General features: G+C 39.8%; 2 protein-coding genes across 2 annotated transcripts; one reads left to right on the forward strand and one right to left on the reverse strand. All coding sequences in view use genetic code 11, as the record gives it.

The window, feature by feature from the left end:
* Positions 1–7471: 7471 nt before the first annotated feature.
* EGR_09569 (Glucosidase 2 subunit beta) lies at positions 7472–10475 on the reverse strand (the record flags this gene model as incomplete). The annotated part of the gene is made up of 9 exons (XM_024498818.1): positions 7472–7612; positions 7867–8236; positions 9065–9074; positions 9355–9478; positions 9554–9715; positions 9898–9988; positions 10057–10114; positions 10150–10362; positions 10394–10475. 9 exons carry the CDS (start codon positions 10473–10475, stop codon positions 7472–7474), a joined length of 1251 nt encoding a protein of 416 aa, XP_024346758.1.
* An 810-nt stretch (positions 10476–11285) lies between these two features.
* Positions 11286–12852, forward strand: EGR_09570 (Calmodulin; the record flags this gene model as incomplete). Its single annotated transcript, XM_024498819.1, has 5 exons — positions 11286–11306; positions 11340–11520; positions 11558–11696; positions 11844–11944; positions 12812–12852. The coding sequence occupies 5 exons, from the start codon at positions 11286–11288 to the stop codon at positions 12850–12852; spliced, it is 483 nt and encodes a 160-aa protein (XP_024346759.1).
* Positions 12853–20925: the final 8073 nt, after the last annotated feature.

Here is a 20925-nt window from a genome sequence, read left to right on the forward strand (position 1 = left end):
ATGATACTTATTTCTTGATATAACATTTTGGAATTACCACTTCTTATGCGCATTTGGCGGCTAAATCAGGACCTACAGTCAAGCTCTTACAATATTTAAAATTTAGAATATTCCTCTTGAAACGATGAATATGCTTAAGTTGATTAAACAGCAAATCCTAAATTGCAGTTTCTAGGTTTTCTTATTCTTCAGTTAAGGTGTGGAAGATATAACTGCTACAGCACGTACTGCTGTGGTACTTTGAATTGATACAACAATCAGATCTGCCTCATAATTCTACTAATGTCGTTTAAGCACTTGTGTTTTAATAAAAAGAGAGGATTTTTGAATGGTTATCAAGCGGCAAATTGTGAATAGAGAAATTACCTTCATTTCTCATCTACACGACAGTTGGCCTGACTTGGCATTGATAATATGGCACGAAACAAGTAGGCTATTCAAATTGCTGGTCAAGGTTAGCGGCAGGCTCATTTGTCCGCAAGATAAGCCATATATACCATGGGATTTGGAAATGCAGCTTATGGTGATCGGCATTTTAAAGAGGGGACAACGATTTAATGAGTGAAAATAAATTAACCACTGGAATATTCATTTAATCCAGTCTGGCTTTCCCTTAAGCTGGAGGCTTGATCCATCAATTTTATCACGGAAGCCCGAATTTACCTTTCAAACCAAACAAATCGCATTTAGGTTCAGATATAGTTGGACTGCAATGAAATCACTACTTGCAGAAAAATGCTTTAACTAGTAACAGGTATAAGCACTTGCATATCTTAATGTACTTAAACTAATGCAGTATCTTCATCAAATTCCCACTCCGCCCCCTGTTTCCTACCCCAGGGTGAAGAAATCCCATTAGAAGAAGACACTTTGCATTTTGTAATGTGAGGAATCATAAGTAAAGTAAGTTTTATGAGGAAATTATAGTCATCCTCCTTCTCCCCCTCCGCCTCCTCCTCTTCTGCTGATTCACGAGGTTGGTCCAATTACCCCACTAGCCACCTTGAAAGGTGTACTTAAAGAATACTACTAAATAAGCGAATTATTTTTATCACGGGAGAAATTTTGTAGAGAATACATGTGTTGCATCCAGTAAATGATGTGGTTTTATTCCTAAATTAGATGCAAAGACTCGCAAACGCATTTTGGTTCTTATGCAAATAAGTTTATCATTCATACTGATAAGACTAATTCCCAATGGTACCATCTTTAATAGTTTTACTTTATTTTCACTTTTTGACCTGTTCCTGACCATAATAACAAAAAATTTACCAAAATTTATAGCTAAGTAAAACATTCCAATGGGTCTAGACCCCTTTAGCACTTGGTGGCTCTTCATGCTCTACATAAAAAAGCAAGACTAATTTGCTGCACAATCTCATTTGAGGGTAATTTCGGCTTAGAAAATGCCGTCAAAATGGGACAATCGGCACGTAGATGGATGCAGTATTTTGCCCAGGAAGGGCCTAGATGGGATTGTATGGTGAAACAGCAACTAGTTAAGGGGATAATTGAGGGTAGGATTGCTTCAGTCCTAGGTTGCATTGAAGCCATTTTTATCCATACCTTCATTCCCTTAGCCCCTTACTAAAGTGATTTATTATTCATTAAGGGATGACTCGGAGCCCCAAAATGTTTTCAGCGGTAAGCACATTCTCTTTAGTTAAACTGTAAATTTGCTTCTGTTACTTATTTTTTACGCTAAAATAATAAACGTTCCAAAAGCAGATATCTGCTGATAGTGGCACAGATATACGCATAGAGTCTAGCACAATGACTATAAACAACGTAAGAATAAATACTTGCATGTGAAAGACTAATCTCAAAGAAATGATTGCCGTCTGTTCAAACACGCCAAGGTTCATAGGTCATAGTTTCATCGGTCTTTGTCACTATGACAGGTTACTGTCCTACACGCTATGCTCACCGCACAGCTCAATCAAATACAGAAGTTGAGATGGCTGGCAGCTAAGAGTTAAGGGATACTACGTAATGCCACTAGGTCGATGAGATTGAAGTACCTGTCAAATTAGACCTTCTGCCATTACCTTGTCATCCAATAGCATCCAATACCCTTAGATGGTAAAAGGCAGCCGATTTAGTGTGCTGAGTACGAATTTTATTTTCAGAATTCTGTGAAAATTTCGCTTTTTGCACAAAATGTGCTTGAGCAAAATTGTTGCGCAAACAGTTTTTGATCAGCTAACCATATCCTTCCCAACGCTATAAATTGTTGGCCATTGCTGTCGCATGTAAAACCACTAAAAAGGCTAATTTCCACTCTTTTGCTAAACATTCTGGAAGCGATTTTTACATTCATATGGGGTGTTATGAGCTGAAAAGAAGTTTCCTTGAAATTTACCCTAATATTAGGTTTTAAATCCGGTTCTTGATGGGAGAGAGAAGAGGCAAGTGGCTTTGTACCATTCTGGGAAAGGCTAATGAAACATCACTTCCCTCCCCGCCCTATTCATTCTTGAATGAAAACCTACTCGCACGGAGGAGTTAAATATGTTTCGAATAGGTCTTAATTTCATTTATGACAGTTACAAAGAAGGTAATCTTTGTTTAACTATTGCATCCAATGCAGAGTGTCTTACAGGTCTTCATTTAAAAGTTGTATAGTACCCGCAGTACTGAAAGGTGGTATTCATTCCCCGGAATAATCGTGCTAGACTGCAGCTATTGACCGACTGTCATCACACGGGTGAGCGGTCAAACTTTCAGGTTCACATCGGCTAGACGGATCTTTTAAAACCATTAGCTTAGAGTTATGCCAAATTATACCGCAACCCACTCTATCTTAAATCAGGTAATAGGAAAATTTTGGGATTTTAACTTAGCCTGAGGCAATTAATGACCGTAACTTGTAGGATGTATATTAGGGTGTATGGGCCCTGCCAAGCGCAGGCAGACGTCAGTCAATCTTTACTTCTCATTGTGCCTCACTGTGCTATTCTCCTCCTTTTTCAAACTCGCATTTCATAAAATGTCAACTCATATCACAAAATGATTGGAAGTGTTTCCGGATTGTCTGCCTTACAAACTAAGGCAGAGTCTATTTCAGAGCCAAGTTCTTGTCACGTAGCCTCTTGAATAAGGCGTAGAATGTCGTAGAAGGGATGGCCAATTCTTATTTGATTCTGTTGGTGAGCCACAGAAAAATTGATGCATTGTATTGGGAGAGACCTTCTGCCTCAAATAAGAACGAGGAATTGGGTGTTGCCGTCAGTTATAACAATTATAGATTTTAGTCTTTAGTATGCCTTTACCGTAAAATCTTAAAAGTAGTGGGTGCGGGCATAAGTATTTCATCTATGAATATGATAAAGTTAGAGTGTTTTCACCCCATCTGCTCCACCAAACAGTACCCCGTAATGCATGTCTGTTGGGATGTACCTTTTGGGAGACAAGCAGCCAGTCTACAGGAACCTCGTGACTGAGCAGACGCCATCGGCTCCTGAGGAGGAACAGCGCTCCGAGCGCATATGATCTCGATTCCTTGTGTGCATTAATAACACTTGTTTAGTGAAGGCCGTCCTACTCTAACCGGTCTGTTCATTTCATAGATGTAAACGCAGAATCGAAAGGGCGAAATACTGAACCTGCTACAACTTAATGAATGTAGAGATATAAAGAAGAGTACATATAAGTAGGTTAGCGGTAAGACAGATAAATCACTGGACGAGATCCAAATCGAGTTAATTAATGAATTTTACGTAGTCTCGACATCACCCCCCAGAAGGTATCAGTTTGGTTGACAATTCTACTGGTATTTTTCACTTGTGGCTGCCAGCAATGGCAAATTGAGTAAGTCTTTATTTCATTCCCTTGAAAGCAAAAAAATACCGAATTCTGCAGTGCTCGGTCGACTTCTCAGGTTATATTGTCCGCCAGGCAGGACAGCAGTTACCGAAGACGTACAAAGCAAGTAAGGACCTGGCCATCACCAACCAACCAATCGGATGAAATTCAGCAGTTTCCCAGGCTTGGCTTCTAAAGTTTGATTTCCAAATGTATTAATTTGGAAAGTGGGTCGTTATTGCACAGATTTTATAGTGTCCTCTATTGTGAGTGTTTTAGTCACCCAATGACTCTCAAATAAGAAGTCTAGAGTGATGATGAAATGCTACGGTTCCATGAGAAGGAGTAATTTATTTCATATCCTCAGAGCAGTCAAACCGCCTTATTCGCTGTCTTAAACAAAGAACGAAAAATATTCTTATGAGTAAAGTGGGATTTAGTGTTTGTTGCTTTCTTCCATCAAAACAAACTCAACCCAAGGCAATTCGAAAGGCATCGGCTCGCCCGCATTGAAATTAGCACCGTCGAGAAATCGGTGCACCTTGACGGCGCACAAAAATATGCTTTTTGCCCAAAAAAGACAGAACAGTTGACGAGAAGTTAAATACCGCTGCATACATGCTACTTAGTACTTGTGTAAGTTGACATCAAAATTATGACTGATGGTCTTTAGGATTGTCTTTGCAGGAGCAACCGAAGTAGAGGACGATGTTTTTTGGGTGTTGCATTACGCGTCACGTTTTTGGCCACGGCATTGGTACCACGATATAACGTTCCTGCCATTCCCATCAGTAATCTACCACTAAAGAACCCTCGCGGGTGCAACAATACTAGGCCTGATTCTTACGAACGGCCAAATTCACCAATATTTCAAACAATACAAAAGATTGGAACGTTTATTAACATCGTCCCTTAATGCGTAAACGAAGTAACCAATTTGAAGCAAGTAAAAAAATGGGGGATAGTTCTATAAATGGGACAAAAAGATTTTTAAAGTCAAAGCCGTGTATTGCTTTCAAGTAATTCACTCAAATTTTTGCACACCAAAATGTAATATTATTAACACTTCTGCAGATATGCAGAGAAATTCATTAACACATCATACGTCAATAAAATTTACTTTGCAATAAACTCCGAGAAATAGGAGCTCAAGTTGGAGGCTAGTCAGAAACTGGTTAGCCGTCACCATCTCGGAAATCACCCACAACTGTCTCGTTAAACACTTTCAATGCGCGCATCTGCCAAATACAAGCGTTGTTGCCTCCATGCAATCGATTGGGCACTTTCCTAACTCAATTTTTCCTACCAAAATACACAAACAAAACTTTTCATTGCAGAAGACATTATGAAATCTAATGAGCCTGATAAGAGAAGTGATGTGAATCTTCTCAGGTCTACAACTTCCGCTTCAAAAAGAATCTAGCAAATAAGGAGCTTGAAAACACAAATTGTATAGTTTAATTGAAAACGTTTTAGCATTATGCATATCCACTTCAAACAAAGCCAGAAATCATCTTAGAGGAATTAGAAGTTCAAATTAACTGGCACTAACTCAGCAGTGGATCATTTTCTACCTCAACCCAATGAAATGCATTGGCTCGGACATAAATGTACGTAGTGGCCTTGTTTAGAATGCCCCGGGGGTTTTACCATGATAAGCTCAAGTAAAGATGGGACGATGAAGTGAACATAATGCGATTCAAGGCATTTAATTTCGCTTTTAAAAGCACCTTTAATGTTCATTGTGTGGACTTAGGGTATAATAAATTTTAACATTTCGGCTCGTGGGGAAGAAAAAAGTTGACGGAAATGTTGAAAGTTAATGCAATTTTAGCACCTCAAAAGAAGTCAATGATAGGACAGCAAATGCATTACCGACGTACCGGGAATGTTTCGGAGGCGACGACAATAAGCGTAAATACATTGACGGAGACTTAAGTGCCTATGTAACAAAGCGCCGGGTTAAACCAACTGTCAAGGTAAGACAGTTGTACAAAAGTAAAAAGTGAAATTTCGCTATAATATCCACTGAAGTAGGGGCAAAATCTGCGGCCTAGGTGTGTACTAAGCAGAAATAATTTAGCCGAGGTTCCATTTGTGTTACTCCTGTTAAAAGTCCATTAAGGGCCTATTTGTACTTTACAAGTTGGTTAATTCCCCTTAAAGGACCTAGATTCTACCACACCAGGACTATTTGATTTCCCGGCTTTATATAGGCGATATTTTGCCTTTGCTTTGTTCGTTTACCGGACATGTGTTTAGCAGCTCTTGGTGAATAGGAGCCTTCATCACCAAATAAGTTAATAATTAGATGACCCAACCTAGGAGGGAAATATTAAACAAATCAGTTTTACTTTCCGATGCTGACAGTTCACTATAAAATAAGCCACTAACTACTTCAAAAGCATCAAGTAGCTTAAGTAATCAAGAACTCCAAAAGACACTCCTTAATTCTTTTTCAAATTGCACATTTTTTGAAGTATTTAATCGCTTAGCTGCTGAAACGTAATATTGCGATGCACGTTTGCTTGAAGGTACTTTTAGGCGAGAGACGGGAAGTAAATACAAACTTCGTGACAAATCGGACGCCATCGGTCCCCAAGGAGAAAACGAATCTTAACACGCTTAGCCGTGATATCTGTAACCCTTTATTTATTCCCACCGAAAGAAGCATATCCTCCTCCAACTTGTCTCCTTGTTCAAGTGGTATGAAGGCCAAGGTGAAGGAGAAACATTGAGCTTACCACACTGGTGTCAGTGATGGTGGACCAACCCTCATTCAAGAACGACATGGACTTCAAAACGTCTTATTCAACCTCTGGTTCGAATCGCAGCGTCAGAAATCGCTTCAGATTCTAGATGTTTCTCCCAAAAACCCATTCTTGGCTGCCGTGGAGGCCAGCGTGAACCCAGAGCAGACGATGAGGAGCACGCAAAGAACCCTCAAGTACGCGCGGAACCAGCTTTTCGCAGCATGCCTTCAACTATGACCGCAGGGTGGATAACCGTCCAGCTCAGACAGATTCCTATCAAAACCTCTAAACCAAGCCACTTTATAGTCCAAAAGTACGCTTTAGTGGCAGTTTCCTCGCAAATTTTCGGTTTTTTCGTCCAATGATTCCCAGGCTAGCGACACTTCCCTCCAGCGACTGACGTTACGCGCCGGAAGTTGAAGCCGGATACAATCTCACGAATCAAAGGCACGCATCGCAAATTCTGCGGATTTCGGTTGTCAACAAGGCGGTACGCCAATCACAAACCGACTCCTCATACGTTCTTATGTAAACTTCATCCTCACTGCTACTGAAAGCTCCCCAAAATCGACCTAGAGCATTGCAACACCGCTATTGTTAAGGACTCCCCAGTGGGAAGGATCCACTGCCAATTTCGAAAGAACTGAACACCACCATTCGACTAGGAGGTGCAGAGAACCTTGTCGCGTCGTGCGTTCTACAGTCTTTCGCTACTTTATAAGCGACATGCTTTACCCAGATAGGACCACATCGGTTTTGGGTGCACACCGTTCACTCGAATGACCTTCAAGGACGAAGTCAAATCTCACAAATAACCAAGTGGCCCATCATACAAGAAACAAAAGAGCCGACTTTATTGATAAGCACGAGTACAAAGCAGGATAAAAAACACATCAGACTGCTCCCTCGCCCCCTCACAACTCCGTGTGCATTTCCATCAGTTTAACTGGGTCATGATGACAAGTGGCAGGAGTTTCCAACCTCATCTTATAGGTACACCTAGAGGGCTCTTCTGCTGACATCAGCCTATTCTGAGCTCCACACACCACCTTCACCTGAAAGACGTGTCACGTAAATGCTCAATCAGTAAAACGAAAGTTGTTCGTATGAACTATATATCCATGCGAGTACTACCAGCATCTTACCGTCAAGGACGCATTTCTTTACCTATAGCTTCCCAGCCTTTACACTACCAACAAACTATTCTTCCACATTGACATGTACTGACGCGTCTATAGACATGACGAAAAAGGTTACGCATAAAATGGAGGTCGTATACATACACATACAAAGGCTACAAAAAACTAACTTTAACGGAGCGACTGGGTCCGTTCCAGCACTGTTCGCCCCCATCGTAGAGCATCTCGTTGTAGGGCAATTTGGCCAGCTTCTCCTCTTTCGACCAGTGGACAGAGTCCTCCGGGTGACCAACCCATCCACTCCAAGAACCAAGGAGAGTTCCACCTGTCGAGTGGTGACGCGGACGCTGACGAACCTCCTTGAAGGCACAGAGTGAGTAGATGTACTCCTTATTTTGCACCTCTAGGCAACCCGTTGATGGCTCTGTAAGCATCATGAAACCCTTGTCTGGACCGTAGTCAATTGGTTTTGGTGGGGGTGGTGGGGGCAGTGGGGGCGGTGGCGATGGCGGTTCGTAGGACTCTACGACCTGAGCTGAGCTGCGTAAAAAGTTGGCGCAAAAACGATTCCCATTAAAGACATTTGAGAAGTAAATAAGCATAAAAAATTAAATACGACTCGTAGCATCTAATTGAAAAAAGGATGGTTAGCGAAGCACTCAAAGTTAAGCGATGAGAAAAGCAATACCAAGCAATAGTCATTGCGCATTTAGTAAGTCAGTGTGGGAAAGATATGCATTCAGTAAAAATCCATTAGATTTGAAAAAGCACAGTGTAAAAACATTAATCTGAAATGTTTGAATCAAGGAACTCAAAACAACTACGTAAAGTACAACCATGCCCATGCGGCTGAAATTGATTGGGCAGCAAATAAGACAAAAACGAAAAAGGAAGAGTACGGCCTATAAAAGCCTCACCCATTAGAAAGTGAAAAGAAAATTAACACAGAGGCGTTTACGGCTAAAATTGCTTAAAAGCTGCCAGGAGAAACAGAAATGTCGTATGATGAGTCAGTACTTGAGGGTGAAATCCTTAACCAAAGTAAAAAAGGAATCTAAGAAATGAAATAACCCCCAGACCGAAATCATCCAACATGTTTTACAGATTTAAATTAAATAAATCTGCTTGCAGCAAGATCTGGTGCATTTATTTACCATAAAATGATCAAGAGCACACGTCTGACTTTAACTTACCAATTTAAAATGCTAAGTAATCTATACTTTTATTACACAGTATTAAACGGTAGCATATTCAATCGTAAAACTGAAAAATATGAAACAAAACTACCAACTCAACCCTCCCTTTGAGATGAATTCGAGGATACCGATAAATTCACCGGGGTGAGAAGAAAGAACCCTGAAAACTTACTCGTCGTCTTCTACAAAAGCAAAGTAGATGGATAAGGGAATAAAATAGACTAATTTACAATAGCATGAGAAGTACACAAAACTCAAAGGTTACAAAGCACATGACCGCATCTGTTTTGTGAAACGTTAGAACAAAAACATATGCTTTGATCGCGCCCAACTGTTTGCGATAATAAATAACAGAATGACCCAGTGTAGCAACCAGTACATTGTTAACGTCTAACCAGCAAGGCATATAGCGTTCCATCGCTCTGATCTGGGGTTTTGAACCGAGGAAGAAAGGCAACTCACCGCTCGGTACGGAAGCGCCCCCCTCAACACCCTTCGGAGGATTCCATCCATCATCCTGCATGTCCTCTCCGCCCTCGTGCTTTTCATCGTACAAGGAGTCCTCATGAATCTGATCTGGTTCAATCTGAAAAAGATTTGATTTATTGCAAAAATAGTTCAAAATTTGCCCAAATTATCGGAGAATGGTTATGATGATTACTTCCTCGCTATGTTCCTCTTTGTCTTCCCCCGATGGAGGCACTTCATTATCAGATTCCGAGTCAGCAGGCTCATTTGACGTCTGTTTTTCGGCTTCTTCTAGAGCCCGCTTCTCCGCCTCCTCGGCTTCACGTTTTGCTTCCTCTGCCAGTTCAATAGTCTTCTGAAGAGTAGTAGGATGAGGAATGGAATGAAACCAGCAAAGGGGAAGACACAAATCTACCAAAAATGTGTGAAGATACCTAACACATATCATAGCTACTATCTAATCATACCATTAGATTGGGAAACTAAAGCAAATCAAAATCTGTAATCAATTCACTAAAGTGGCGTGGCAAAACCTACCCTCGCGACATACTCCTGGTAGATTTGATGACCACTTTCAATTTCTTTACGCCTTTTCTGAAGCTGCTCTTCCCTTTCTCTAGCCAATGCCCTAAATTATATCAAGGCGTAACGTTTGCAAGAGGGAGCAAACATCACAAAATCGATTAAAGTGCATACCCACAAGTGTTATTGCACTTAACAAGTCCAAAATACTCATCAGATCCGTCACAGCAGTCTAAAGTTAAACCATTTAGCGTTTGAAGTACTTACCACAAACCATATCGTTGACAAAACTTGAGGGAATAAAGACACCTTCATGGCCAGTATTGGGACAATAAAACTTCATATCGGGGCATGCGGAAGTACCTGGCTCATCAGATCCATCAAGACAGTCGCAGTAATCATCATTTACTTTATCCCAAGGTATAGTTGCGGATTTATCCAAGCATGTGAAGGGCTTAAATGGCACGTAAAAGACGATACCTAAAGGCACGTATACAAACTACAAGCTTACTTGATGGATGCACACCCGTTGGCACTTCAGAAGCCCAAAGCAGGGCAAATAAACAAAAGAGAACAACCGCCCGAAATGGCATCGCCGGCACCAGTGAATAAACTGGGAAATTGGCTGTCATCAGAAAGCTTGTCACCAGTCCGTTATAAGCCAATCAGGACTCCGCTCGGGTCATGGGGATAGGTAGCATAATACCAAGAAAGCAACTGCATTATATTGCAGTAAGGCAAAACCAATACATATGCAAAAGGCCCGTTTTTGTTTTTTTTTCAAAAGCTATGCATTCGAAAGGTGCTTTATCCAGAGAGGTACAAGATAAGTATGGTAAGAGAGGGGTAATGTCGGCATCAAGAAATAGTTACCTGTAAATAAAAAAAAATGGTTTTTAGGCCCGCGTTACAAAAAACATTTACGAAGACACATTTGTTATATGCGACGGTAGCGCAAACGCTTATTACAAGTTCAAAAGGTCGACTCTATATCCTAGCATAAATCACCAGTTCCGTTACTGTCCCACAAAAAATTGGTACTTTAAATTTAGACTTTTCGACAAGAGTCCAATCTAGAGATATATGCAAAATTAATCTACTAAAGCAGGGCCTATTCATACTTGCAAATTCCAAAAACAAGAAATTTGGTGAATTTTCGGCCTTTTTGGTGAAAAGCTCTGGAGGCTTATAAAGTGCAAATATAGGACATATCTTGTGATGCAATTTCTAAATAAGTTTTTTTTACAAAATTTTTTGTTCTGTACTATTAGTTATGTTTTCACAACCAAATAAGTTAGAACAACCCATGAGATTGAAGTTCTGCTCTTAGCGGGATTTTGAATGCAGCATCAGTTAGAAATATTTGAGGTCAACCTGGGAGCGCATACGTCATTTCAACCAAAATGAGCAAAAAGTGTGATAAGGTCTTATACCTTAGTTCTTACTTTTTTTATTAGAAGAAGGACCAGGATGATTGTGACGAGAGAATTGCTGAATATAGGGAGTCGTTTGATTTATTCGACAAAGATGGAAATGGCAGGATTTCAACGAAAGAACTCAAGTCAGTTATGAGCTCATTAAGCCAAAATGTTACTGATGCTGAAGTTCAGCAAATGATTAGACTAGTTGACCTAAATCGTATTTATTTTCCTTATTTGTTTATGCTTGCATTAAGGTGACGGTGAGATTGACTTTAGTGAATTCGTAAAGATGATGAATAATTGCAAACCAACAAGCGATACAGAGCGATTGCAGGAGGCCTTTAGAGTGTTTGACAGGGACGGGAATGGATACATTACTGTTGACGAAATGCGGTAAGTTTTTTAACATCCACATGCTTTCATTTAATTACGATGTGGTTGTGAGACCTGACGAATTGAGCAACCAGTTCTTTTTGCTTATCATTAAATGTAATTGGTTTGTAGATTGGTTTTTGGTTTTTATAAGAATGTTTATTGAAGGCAGGTGATGTGCAATTTGGGTGAAAAGCTGACAGATGAGGAAGTTAAGGATATGATCAAGTCGGCCGATATGGACGGTGACGGTCAGGTCAATTTTGAAGGTGCGTCCAAGATAATGATTTTTAGTTGTTAAAATAGAATATCAAAGGCTTCTGATGTTTGTCTATGCGACTGTTCCTACTAGTAATATAGCTGGTAATCTCTTAGCCTTGCATTCCTTTACAACGGTAAATAGAGGTGATAAGTAGTTTGTGATCGTCGTCGAATGGGATGGTAATATGCAAGTGTCATTAATAAAAATTTTCCCACTACCTTTTGAAAAACTGAGACCTATATTTTTTGCAAAGTCTTGCCATATAACACTTTGTTTTACTCCTGTATTTTAATGCTATTTCGTTTGTTGAGCTTTTAATTTATTGTACGCGAATTGTGTGTTTGTTCCTCCCTACGCATTTCCTCCATAAATCTATGTATTATGTTAAAATTTACATACATCAGCTTCTTTAAAGTAGGTTAGGGATTTTTCTTACGTTACTAAAAGACACTTATTTGCGCACCGGTAAACCTTGAAGAGAAAGCCCCCGTTCTTTTAAGTAACCTCGACAACTTTTAGAATGCTGACTTTCATATCAATTAACTTGATGTGCTGCCTTACTCCCTAAAACACAAGCTGATTTTGCCTGTCTTCTGTCCCAGCATGATCATACTTCACTTTTCGTGTGTATTCTTAATTATTTTAACATGCAGATTAATGTTTAAAATGCCTTTCAGGAGTATAGTCTGGCCAAATTGTAAATAGAAGTGTTTGTTACTTCTGTATTGCGCAAAAATTTACGACTGCATTTATTCGCAATTTGCTCTCCAAAACTAACGCGGCGACTATTCGTTCGTAGTTCCTTTCTTTAATATGACTAAAGAGAGATAGGAACGGAGTTTAATTAAATGTTCTCTTCCACTTAACTTTTTAGAATTCTCTCTTGTTATGAACCAACGACACTGTGGTCATTGAGTCACTGCTTCCACTTTAACCACACACTCTTCTGATTCTAACTCTATCTCTGTGATTTTTTCTTCCTGTTTGCTCAAGTCCCCCTTATTGCTTAAGTGAATAAATTTTTATGCAATTGCTTCGTCTCAGCTAGAGACTTCTCTTTATATCAACGATAAGAACAAATCCGTGTTTTTTAAGTCTAAAAGCCGCTTCTGGATTACTGGTTGAGCGAAGTAGTTATAGAGTTGGTTGGTGATCATAAGAAGAGATGGGTAGGTATATCATAACTCCTTGAATCTGTTATTCCTTTTTCATTTTTTCTGGCAAATAATTATTCCATTAAACGGTTTCGCATTTCAGTATTTCCAAAAATTTCTTATTGCACATTCCATATAGTAGATAAATGCAGGCCCTACTTACCGATGACCGGGTATTCACTGAAGCATCACATACGGTAGAAGCTGCCCTTGTTGTGACAGTTAATTGTGCATATTACCTTCAGGTGGGTCACAGGGTGGATATGATGCAGAACAACCGTACTTTATGGGAAAGACTCAACAGAACTGCTCAAAAGACCTCTAAGCTGTCGTATACCGCATACTAACATTACTGTCCATTCACATTCGATCCACGGATCGTAAAGATCATTGGGATTGAATAAGATGTGAAAGCCTCATTTTGCTTTCTCCTAGCAACTATCACTTGCATGATTTTAATCTAACATGAGATTGTGGTTAGCTGGAGCAGGTTCGGAAAACACCTCTCGTTAGTTGTCTGCAGCAAAGTGTGCCATTTCGTTGGGTTATTTAATAAACTGCTGGTCTCAGCATTTTATTTTATGTAGTGGACTAGAAAAAATGGACCATTTCAATTTTTTTGCGAAAGGATTTTGTTGAGCCTTTGTATGCCACGTTCACTTACCAGAGTCACATATGTGTGACATGCGTTTGAAGGTAGATAATTGGTTGCAGATACATTGACTGAGTCTACAACAGTGAAATGGGGAGTAACTATCGCTGGCTTGGGATAGCTGCATTTTGTAGATTTTGAACACCACGTTGATTGGCTAAGTCGACTCTCCAAGAGGCGATGCTGCCTCAGAACAATAAAGCGGTCGATTGGTAGGGAGTGACTTTCAACTGACACCTGTTAACCTCGAAGATGAACCTTAAATAAACATTTCAGAGTTATCAGCAAGATATCGTACAAGTTTTTCCCCTAGTACTAGCTATTTAGTAATCTAGGGAAAAATGGAGGTGGTAATTAAAGGAAGCGCGACAGCACGATTGAGTAGTTCGTCTTTGTTATCAAGATCTCCTAAGACGAAGGTAACATTCGGGACACAGTGAGTGATGACAACATTTGTGGGTACGAAAAAGAACACTTTCCCAAAGCGGCCGGGCGAGCCATTAACATCACTGACATTTCTTTAGATATCTTCATAGATGACAAATTCTAGGTACTTCTTCACCTCTACTTAAGGAAGGCAACGAGGGGATTTAGTTTTCGTGAAACCTGGAAGCATTAAGGTAGAAGTTATCAAAATTAGAATAAGTCAAGTCAGTGCCTTTTTTTGACATTTATTCCCTTGAGTACAAGAAAGGAATAAAAGGCACACATTATTGTATACTATAACTGACATTGAATTGAGGAGTTCGCGAAGTCATAGATTTTGCCCTTCTATACAATGAATTTTTACACCACGAGGGAATAGATACTTGATTCGTTGAAACGCCTTTTGGTGGAAGTAGCTTTCTGGTCTCTGAGAGCTTCAGACCCACTTAAGTGCAACTGCACAGTCCAGTCTGATCCACTCGACCACTCACTCATACGGAAGCTAAAATTCCAGCCATTTGCAGTTGCATATACAGTTTTTCATGCGCCAGGTTTTACTTCGACAAAAAAGAACATCTTTACTGCACAAGCCGATAAGGGTTCTTGAATGAAGATTTGCTTGTACACAATCTCCTTTTGCCATGGTCGGTACGCATCGAAGCGGAAACAATGGATGAGCACGGTACAGCAGCTGCTGCCTCTCTTACGGTTCTGTGGAAGAGTAGTTGGCAAGCTTTCATCCATTCATGTCAAATCCACAAAATTTCCTATTCTAACGGAAAATAGAACAGTCCATCAATTTGCCTTACAATGGATGACATTACAGGTTAAGGTGGGGGTATAGGTGAGGTATCCCCTCCTGTAGCGACCAGCAGATAGCAAGACTCATGAATTAAATGGAGGCATTTATGACTTTTACCGGAGAAATGAATGGATTTTATTAGCAGTTTAAAATTACAGCACACTGCTACTGCCTTGCGACGGAGATGATCGAAGGCTTTCATGTGATTCTCGCTATGACAGTAAGCAGCAAGTAAAAAAAATCCACACTTGTGCGCCTTGCCGAGCTTAAACAGCAAAAAGCCAAGCAAATTGTATGCCCTAGTCTCCGTAAAATGTTTGCCTCCTTTAAGTTGGGTTGGAGTATTTTTGTTAGACTAGGGCACGACATTCAGAAGTTAACGGATGGTGCTTAAATTATTCATGATTAATACTTATCTAAGATTAGGATTAGCTTTTTCTGTTTGATAAAAGTGAGGCAAAAAATGGAGACGATCTGTCTTATCCGTTGCTCAAAAATTTCACTTTAAAACAGCCTAGATTAACACTGCTGCAATCAAATTCTACGTGGCAGATGGTGATGTGAAAACCCAAGAGGTGTGGCCTCAAAAAAATTGCGCATAGAATGTACAAAGAATTTGTGGAACTGCACCATAATGTGTGCAATTAGGGTGGAAGAAGAAAAAACCTAAACATTTAAATTTAGTCCACCCACTTTAAAACGATTTCATGATTCACGGCTTCAGTTTTTTGCTATCATCTGTGAATAAGGCTTCAAAATTGTGTAAAGAATAGATGTATATACATACACGGTTGTGCTGTACACTGCCGCTCAAGCTTCTCACATATGGAAGAGGATAAGTTAAGGACTTGACATTAATGCAAGGGTTACACCAACTCCACCAGACCCACTCACGGCAGCAGTACGTGTAGGCAGGTGGGTTATGACTTCACTTAAGTGTAAAGCTTTTTTTGGAAAGTAATAAAAAAAACTCCACTATTCTTCTTTTATACCCTTTTTGTGGCTGCTGTCATGCCGCACTTGCAGCTAAAATGGAGGCGACAGTGACTTTATGCTATTAGGTCCGTCACTGCTCAACCACTTTGTTGACAGACAATAACTGCAGACTCGGGTTTGGTAAAAAAATCCTACATGTTAAATGTTTTTTCCAAAGTATTGAAGACTATATTCAGCGCATACCTGTAATTTAATCTTACAGCTGAAAAGTTCGGTCACAGCTCAATTTGAGATGAATTGGGTAGACGTGTTGTTGACACGTCTTTTCGGATATTGCCTTCTTAATCCTAAAAACGTGTGAATTTGACCTCGAATATGTTATTGTAGGGTCCTGAGACCTCTTTTTAGGGCGAAAGAAAACAATGTTAGAGCAAAATATGTAATGCCAACGTACAGAAGAGATGAGGGACTACTGGCTTTGCCTGAAGCACATATCTTCCAGGGGAAGTACAGGGGTGGCGCCTTAAATGCCCACGAGCAAAACGGAAGATTAAAACATATAATCCAAGTGCAGCATTATATCTTAATGACGAATTATAAACTGAAGGCTAAATCTGATGATAAAACCTGGGGAGTCAGACAAAAATGGCAAGTCGTCAGTGCGCTCCTGATTGACAGGCATGACATGAAACGAACGAATGAGGTAGCCTGTAAACCTTTGAATTTTGTGCAAAATAGTCGATGCACTTTACCCCTCTCTCTTACTGTGATGTGAAAATGTGCACTTAAATACTTTTTTCAAACAGTCATTCCTGTTTTGTATGTATCTATTCCTAAACAAGTGTTGAGTGTTTACACAGCCACCTCAGTACCTTCTCCCTCTCTCTCTCTCTCCATAACTCTCTCTACAGTACATGGAGGTCAGGACTAGGTACGCCTAAAAAGACAGTTAAAAGAAATTTTACACAGCTGGAATAACAGTTATGAAGACCAAAGAGTGAGCTAGCAGTGCAGTGGACAGTGAACAGTGTAATTTCAGGTTGAACGGACCTTTCGTGACTTGTGACGACGGTGGTAGGTTTTTCTCGGAGCGTTTCGTCCATGAGGCAGTTTTAGAATCAACAACACATACGCAGCTAGTAAAAGTAATAATGAGCTACTAAAATCGGTTCAGAATTTATTTAGTCTAAAGGCCCCTAATAGTGATTAACTTGGAAAGACGTCGATTGCTAAACTTATAATACTCAGTGGTGGCTAAAAACGCTCGATTTTCAATGCTCAGATGATATCTTCCAGTAGAAATCCTTAATTAACAAGTCTCTTTAAGGCTACACTTAACACCATGTCACGATACTTTATAATGGGGGGGAGCATTTAAAGCGAAAGTATCATTACAGCCACTTTGAGGACTGCCAAATTTATTTCTATTTTTGTAAGCTTTTGACAAGAATCCGAGTGCATTTTAGTTGTTCATCTATAAAACAAAATGAGATTTGATGCTTCACTTTCGAAATTGGTGATTTGACGAATCTAGTGGAATTTAACCATCAGATCACACGTAGCTGCTATGAACTAAGTTTGGTTACAGAACGTAGTCTAGGGGTAAATTACCTCTGCGAATGTAAGGCCAACCATTAATATTTTCTGCATACTTTGATTGACTGTAATTTTTTCCTGTATCTTTCTCGGGTATTCTCCTTGCCTGTCTCAGTGGTAGTAGTTTAAGCCATTAATTATTGATGATAATCCACTTCTGCCTGTGTAACAAGATATATGCATATATAAGATCTCGAGAGCTGAAATAACTCCAAAATTTTACTTTTCTTCCACTTGATCTTCCTTTTATTTATGTGATAAGGCAAGGAATGAGCCTTGGTTATTTGTTATTCTCATACATCATGCCTACTATTAGATGAGTACATTAGTAGAGAGATCGGAACATGAAATGCGAGGTGTAACACCAGGAAAGATGCTGTTGGCTGATGAATTACGCGCATGGATTGTAAATTGCTTTTGACGGGTGCATTTAACCTTGAGTATTGAGAAATGAGGAGGGTGAAGAGAACGATGGGCTGCCAACAACCTTGGTAGAGGCGAATGCACTCATTTCAAACCACTTTTGGATCAGGAGCTAGACTAGATTTGATTGAAGCTAATTAATTAGATGTAGAAATTTGTCAAAAGGACAGGGGAACAAGAGGTTGGGAGGGATTCCTGTCAAATCTATGACAACCTAATCTATCCTATACGATCAGAAGTGCCCACAATTATCCGGCAGAATTTGACTTTCGGATCCGAGAAGGCGGATATAACGACCTCTTAGTGGGTCACCTTTGGAGACAAAACGTGTCGATTTCAAATGAAATGTAAATGACAACGTCCTTAGACTTTCGTGAAAGGCCATTGCTACCGTTGCGGCGAGCTCAATCGATTTAGGGACGAATTCTAATTAAATGAACACCTCGATGCAACCTTGGAGTAGTGCAATATCCGCAGTTAATCCATGCGATTTGCACAAGATCCTGAATTGTTTAATCCAACTGTTGTTGCGTGTTTTGCCTTTCCTGCTGGTTAAGTTTCTGACTCCACGCATCGTTTATTCCAGGTGGGTTAAATTCAGCCGCGTTTTACTAGCCGAAGTAGGTAATACTGAGGATAAAATACGACGCACACTAACCAATCAACAAATCATCTACCTAAGTGAAAATGTCAACTGAGCAGTCGCATTTGTTGTCAAGACTGGAAGAAAAATAAAAAATATGGGGTAGGAGGAGAGGAGATGACAGAGATTGGGTGAAGCAAAGTGTGAGGGATGGTTAAGTCAAATCAAAACCTGAGGCTCACAAAGAATAGGAAGAACGTAGGAGTAAAATAAGCTAAAGTTACTTCCCCCTAACCCTAACCTGGGGAGCTTCGATACATGCACGTTTGATAGTGGATGTAAATTGTTGCGCCCACCTTCTCTCCAGAGTTGTTGCCTTTTGTGAGAATCTACCACAACTGAGATGTTTCACAAACAGAATGATTGCAGAAACGGCGGCTGTGATGGTACAGGTAGGCACCTCGGAAAAAAAGGTCAACCAAATGTCTCCCAACTAGATTGCTGAGGGTCCTATGCTCATACTGCTTTACTTGAAGTCTTCTGTGGAAATCTGCAGCCTTTACGCCTTCATTCAAAATAAATAATCACTGTAGGCCCTTCTACACATCCACAATTGTATAGGACTGCTGCAAGCAGTGCCGCCACAGTGTCTAGGAGATGGAAAATCCCTTTTTTACCTCAGTGTCAATAAAGTGAGTGAAATTTTTGTTGGCAATTAAATTCAATTAGCTGTCTCTCTTGTGACTGTCAAGTGTTTTTCGCATATCCTTAACCACTAATACCAAATCTAGGCATCGATTTCATTAATCAAAAATTAGAGGTCTAATTTTGAGGTAGGATTTAAAACCCTTAGAGGTGGTTTATCCTCCAAGGCTACTAAAGTATGGTAATTTTGCACTTCAACTTGACCACACCTAATTTTTGCTTTAATAATTAAATATTCATGTTAAATGCGCGGAAATTTCTAAATAATTGACTCAATAGCCAATGATCACAAACGGTAGACGACCACTGCAAAGTATGTATTTACGTAAAATTTCCAACACGTAGACCGAGGATTCTTCCAATAATGCCATCTATTCAAATGTAGGTACTTTCTGTCACATGCATATATTCATGGAAAACTCCTTTTCAGCTCAATGCGAGGTGCGTTATGACAGTTTCACCAGTCCCACTACTGCAGCATCATTTTTCCATCAGCAGCAAATAGTTAGCATTTCCCAATATACTGCTGTATCAGGGAGACAGAAGAGAATGAACTAAAGCAATTTTGTTAATGCAGTCCAAAAAATTTGACTTAAACCTGTTAAGTTACCCTTCAAAAGCATTTTGCCTTTCAGTGTGGTCGTCAGACAAAAGTTTCTAGTGACACGTAAATACATACACTAGGTGTTGTAAAGTGTGCATTAAAAAGAGGCAAATCTTGAAATCGGCTAGGTGTTGAAATGCTTAAGTGTCGAATTAGACAAAAAAAGGGGGTAAAATCGTTTAAATGACACCAGCAATTTAACAAATGGAAAAGGCAGAGATGCTCCTCTCCTACAAAATATTGTCCAGCTAAACCCAGTTTTTAACTCCCACTATAGAACTCAAGACCATGGAAAAGAAAGAATAATACGAGGGCACCTGATGGTCAGTAGACCCCTTGTGCATAAAACCAAGCGGTAAAATCACAAGGTAACATAGCATATCAATGCCAGGGATGAATAGAAAAGACATATTTCTCGCCATAGGGCATGAAGAATTTTGCCTCTCAGGCTTTGTAAGTGGGGAAAACAATAAAGGGCCCCCGACAAATGAGCACTAATAGTAACTAGAAGCTCAAAATTCAGGTATCTTAACTTTTTAAGTCCTTTTTCTGTCTGGGGTGCAAACCTTAAGCTGATACTCCGCATAACAACCTCTGACACTGCTTTTGGTGCCTATCAGGGTGTGTCGAAATGTCGCCACAAAACACTAAGGCGACCTAGAATTTCGCCCTCTTGATTTACGGGTAGTGCACCTTTTCACAATGCTTCACTGCAATTCAGCGATGTCTTTCAATGAGAACGTGTGCAACCCATCAGGTAAGCTCATTTACGAAGCTAATTAAGATTATAGCTCCCTTGTGTATGACATGGTGTATCCGTATTTAGGCCACACCTAGTGAGCATAGGCGATTTAACCAATCAAATTCCTTTTTCGACGGTACAGTTCATGCAGAATGCGTGCTCACGAGTAAACCTGCCGAATATTGTACTGATAAAATATAAGTAGTAAAAACTCTTCACGAGAAAATTATCTGTATCACCTTAGTTTGAGGTAAACGTGGTTAAACTGTTAACAGTTGGATTTCTTTTGAAACAAATTTACACTTAATAAATAGTAAAAGATGAAAGGAGGTCTCAAATAAAGGCTGCTAAGCCAATTAGTGTTG

Source organism: Echinococcus granulosus (genome assembly GCF_000524195.1).
Source record: "Echinococcus granulosus chromosome Unknown EG_S00154, whole genome shotgun sequence".
Taxonomy (NCBI): domain Eukaryota; kingdom Metazoa; phylum Platyhelminthes; class Cestoda; order Cyclophyllidea; family Taeniidae; genus Echinococcus; species Echinococcus granulosus.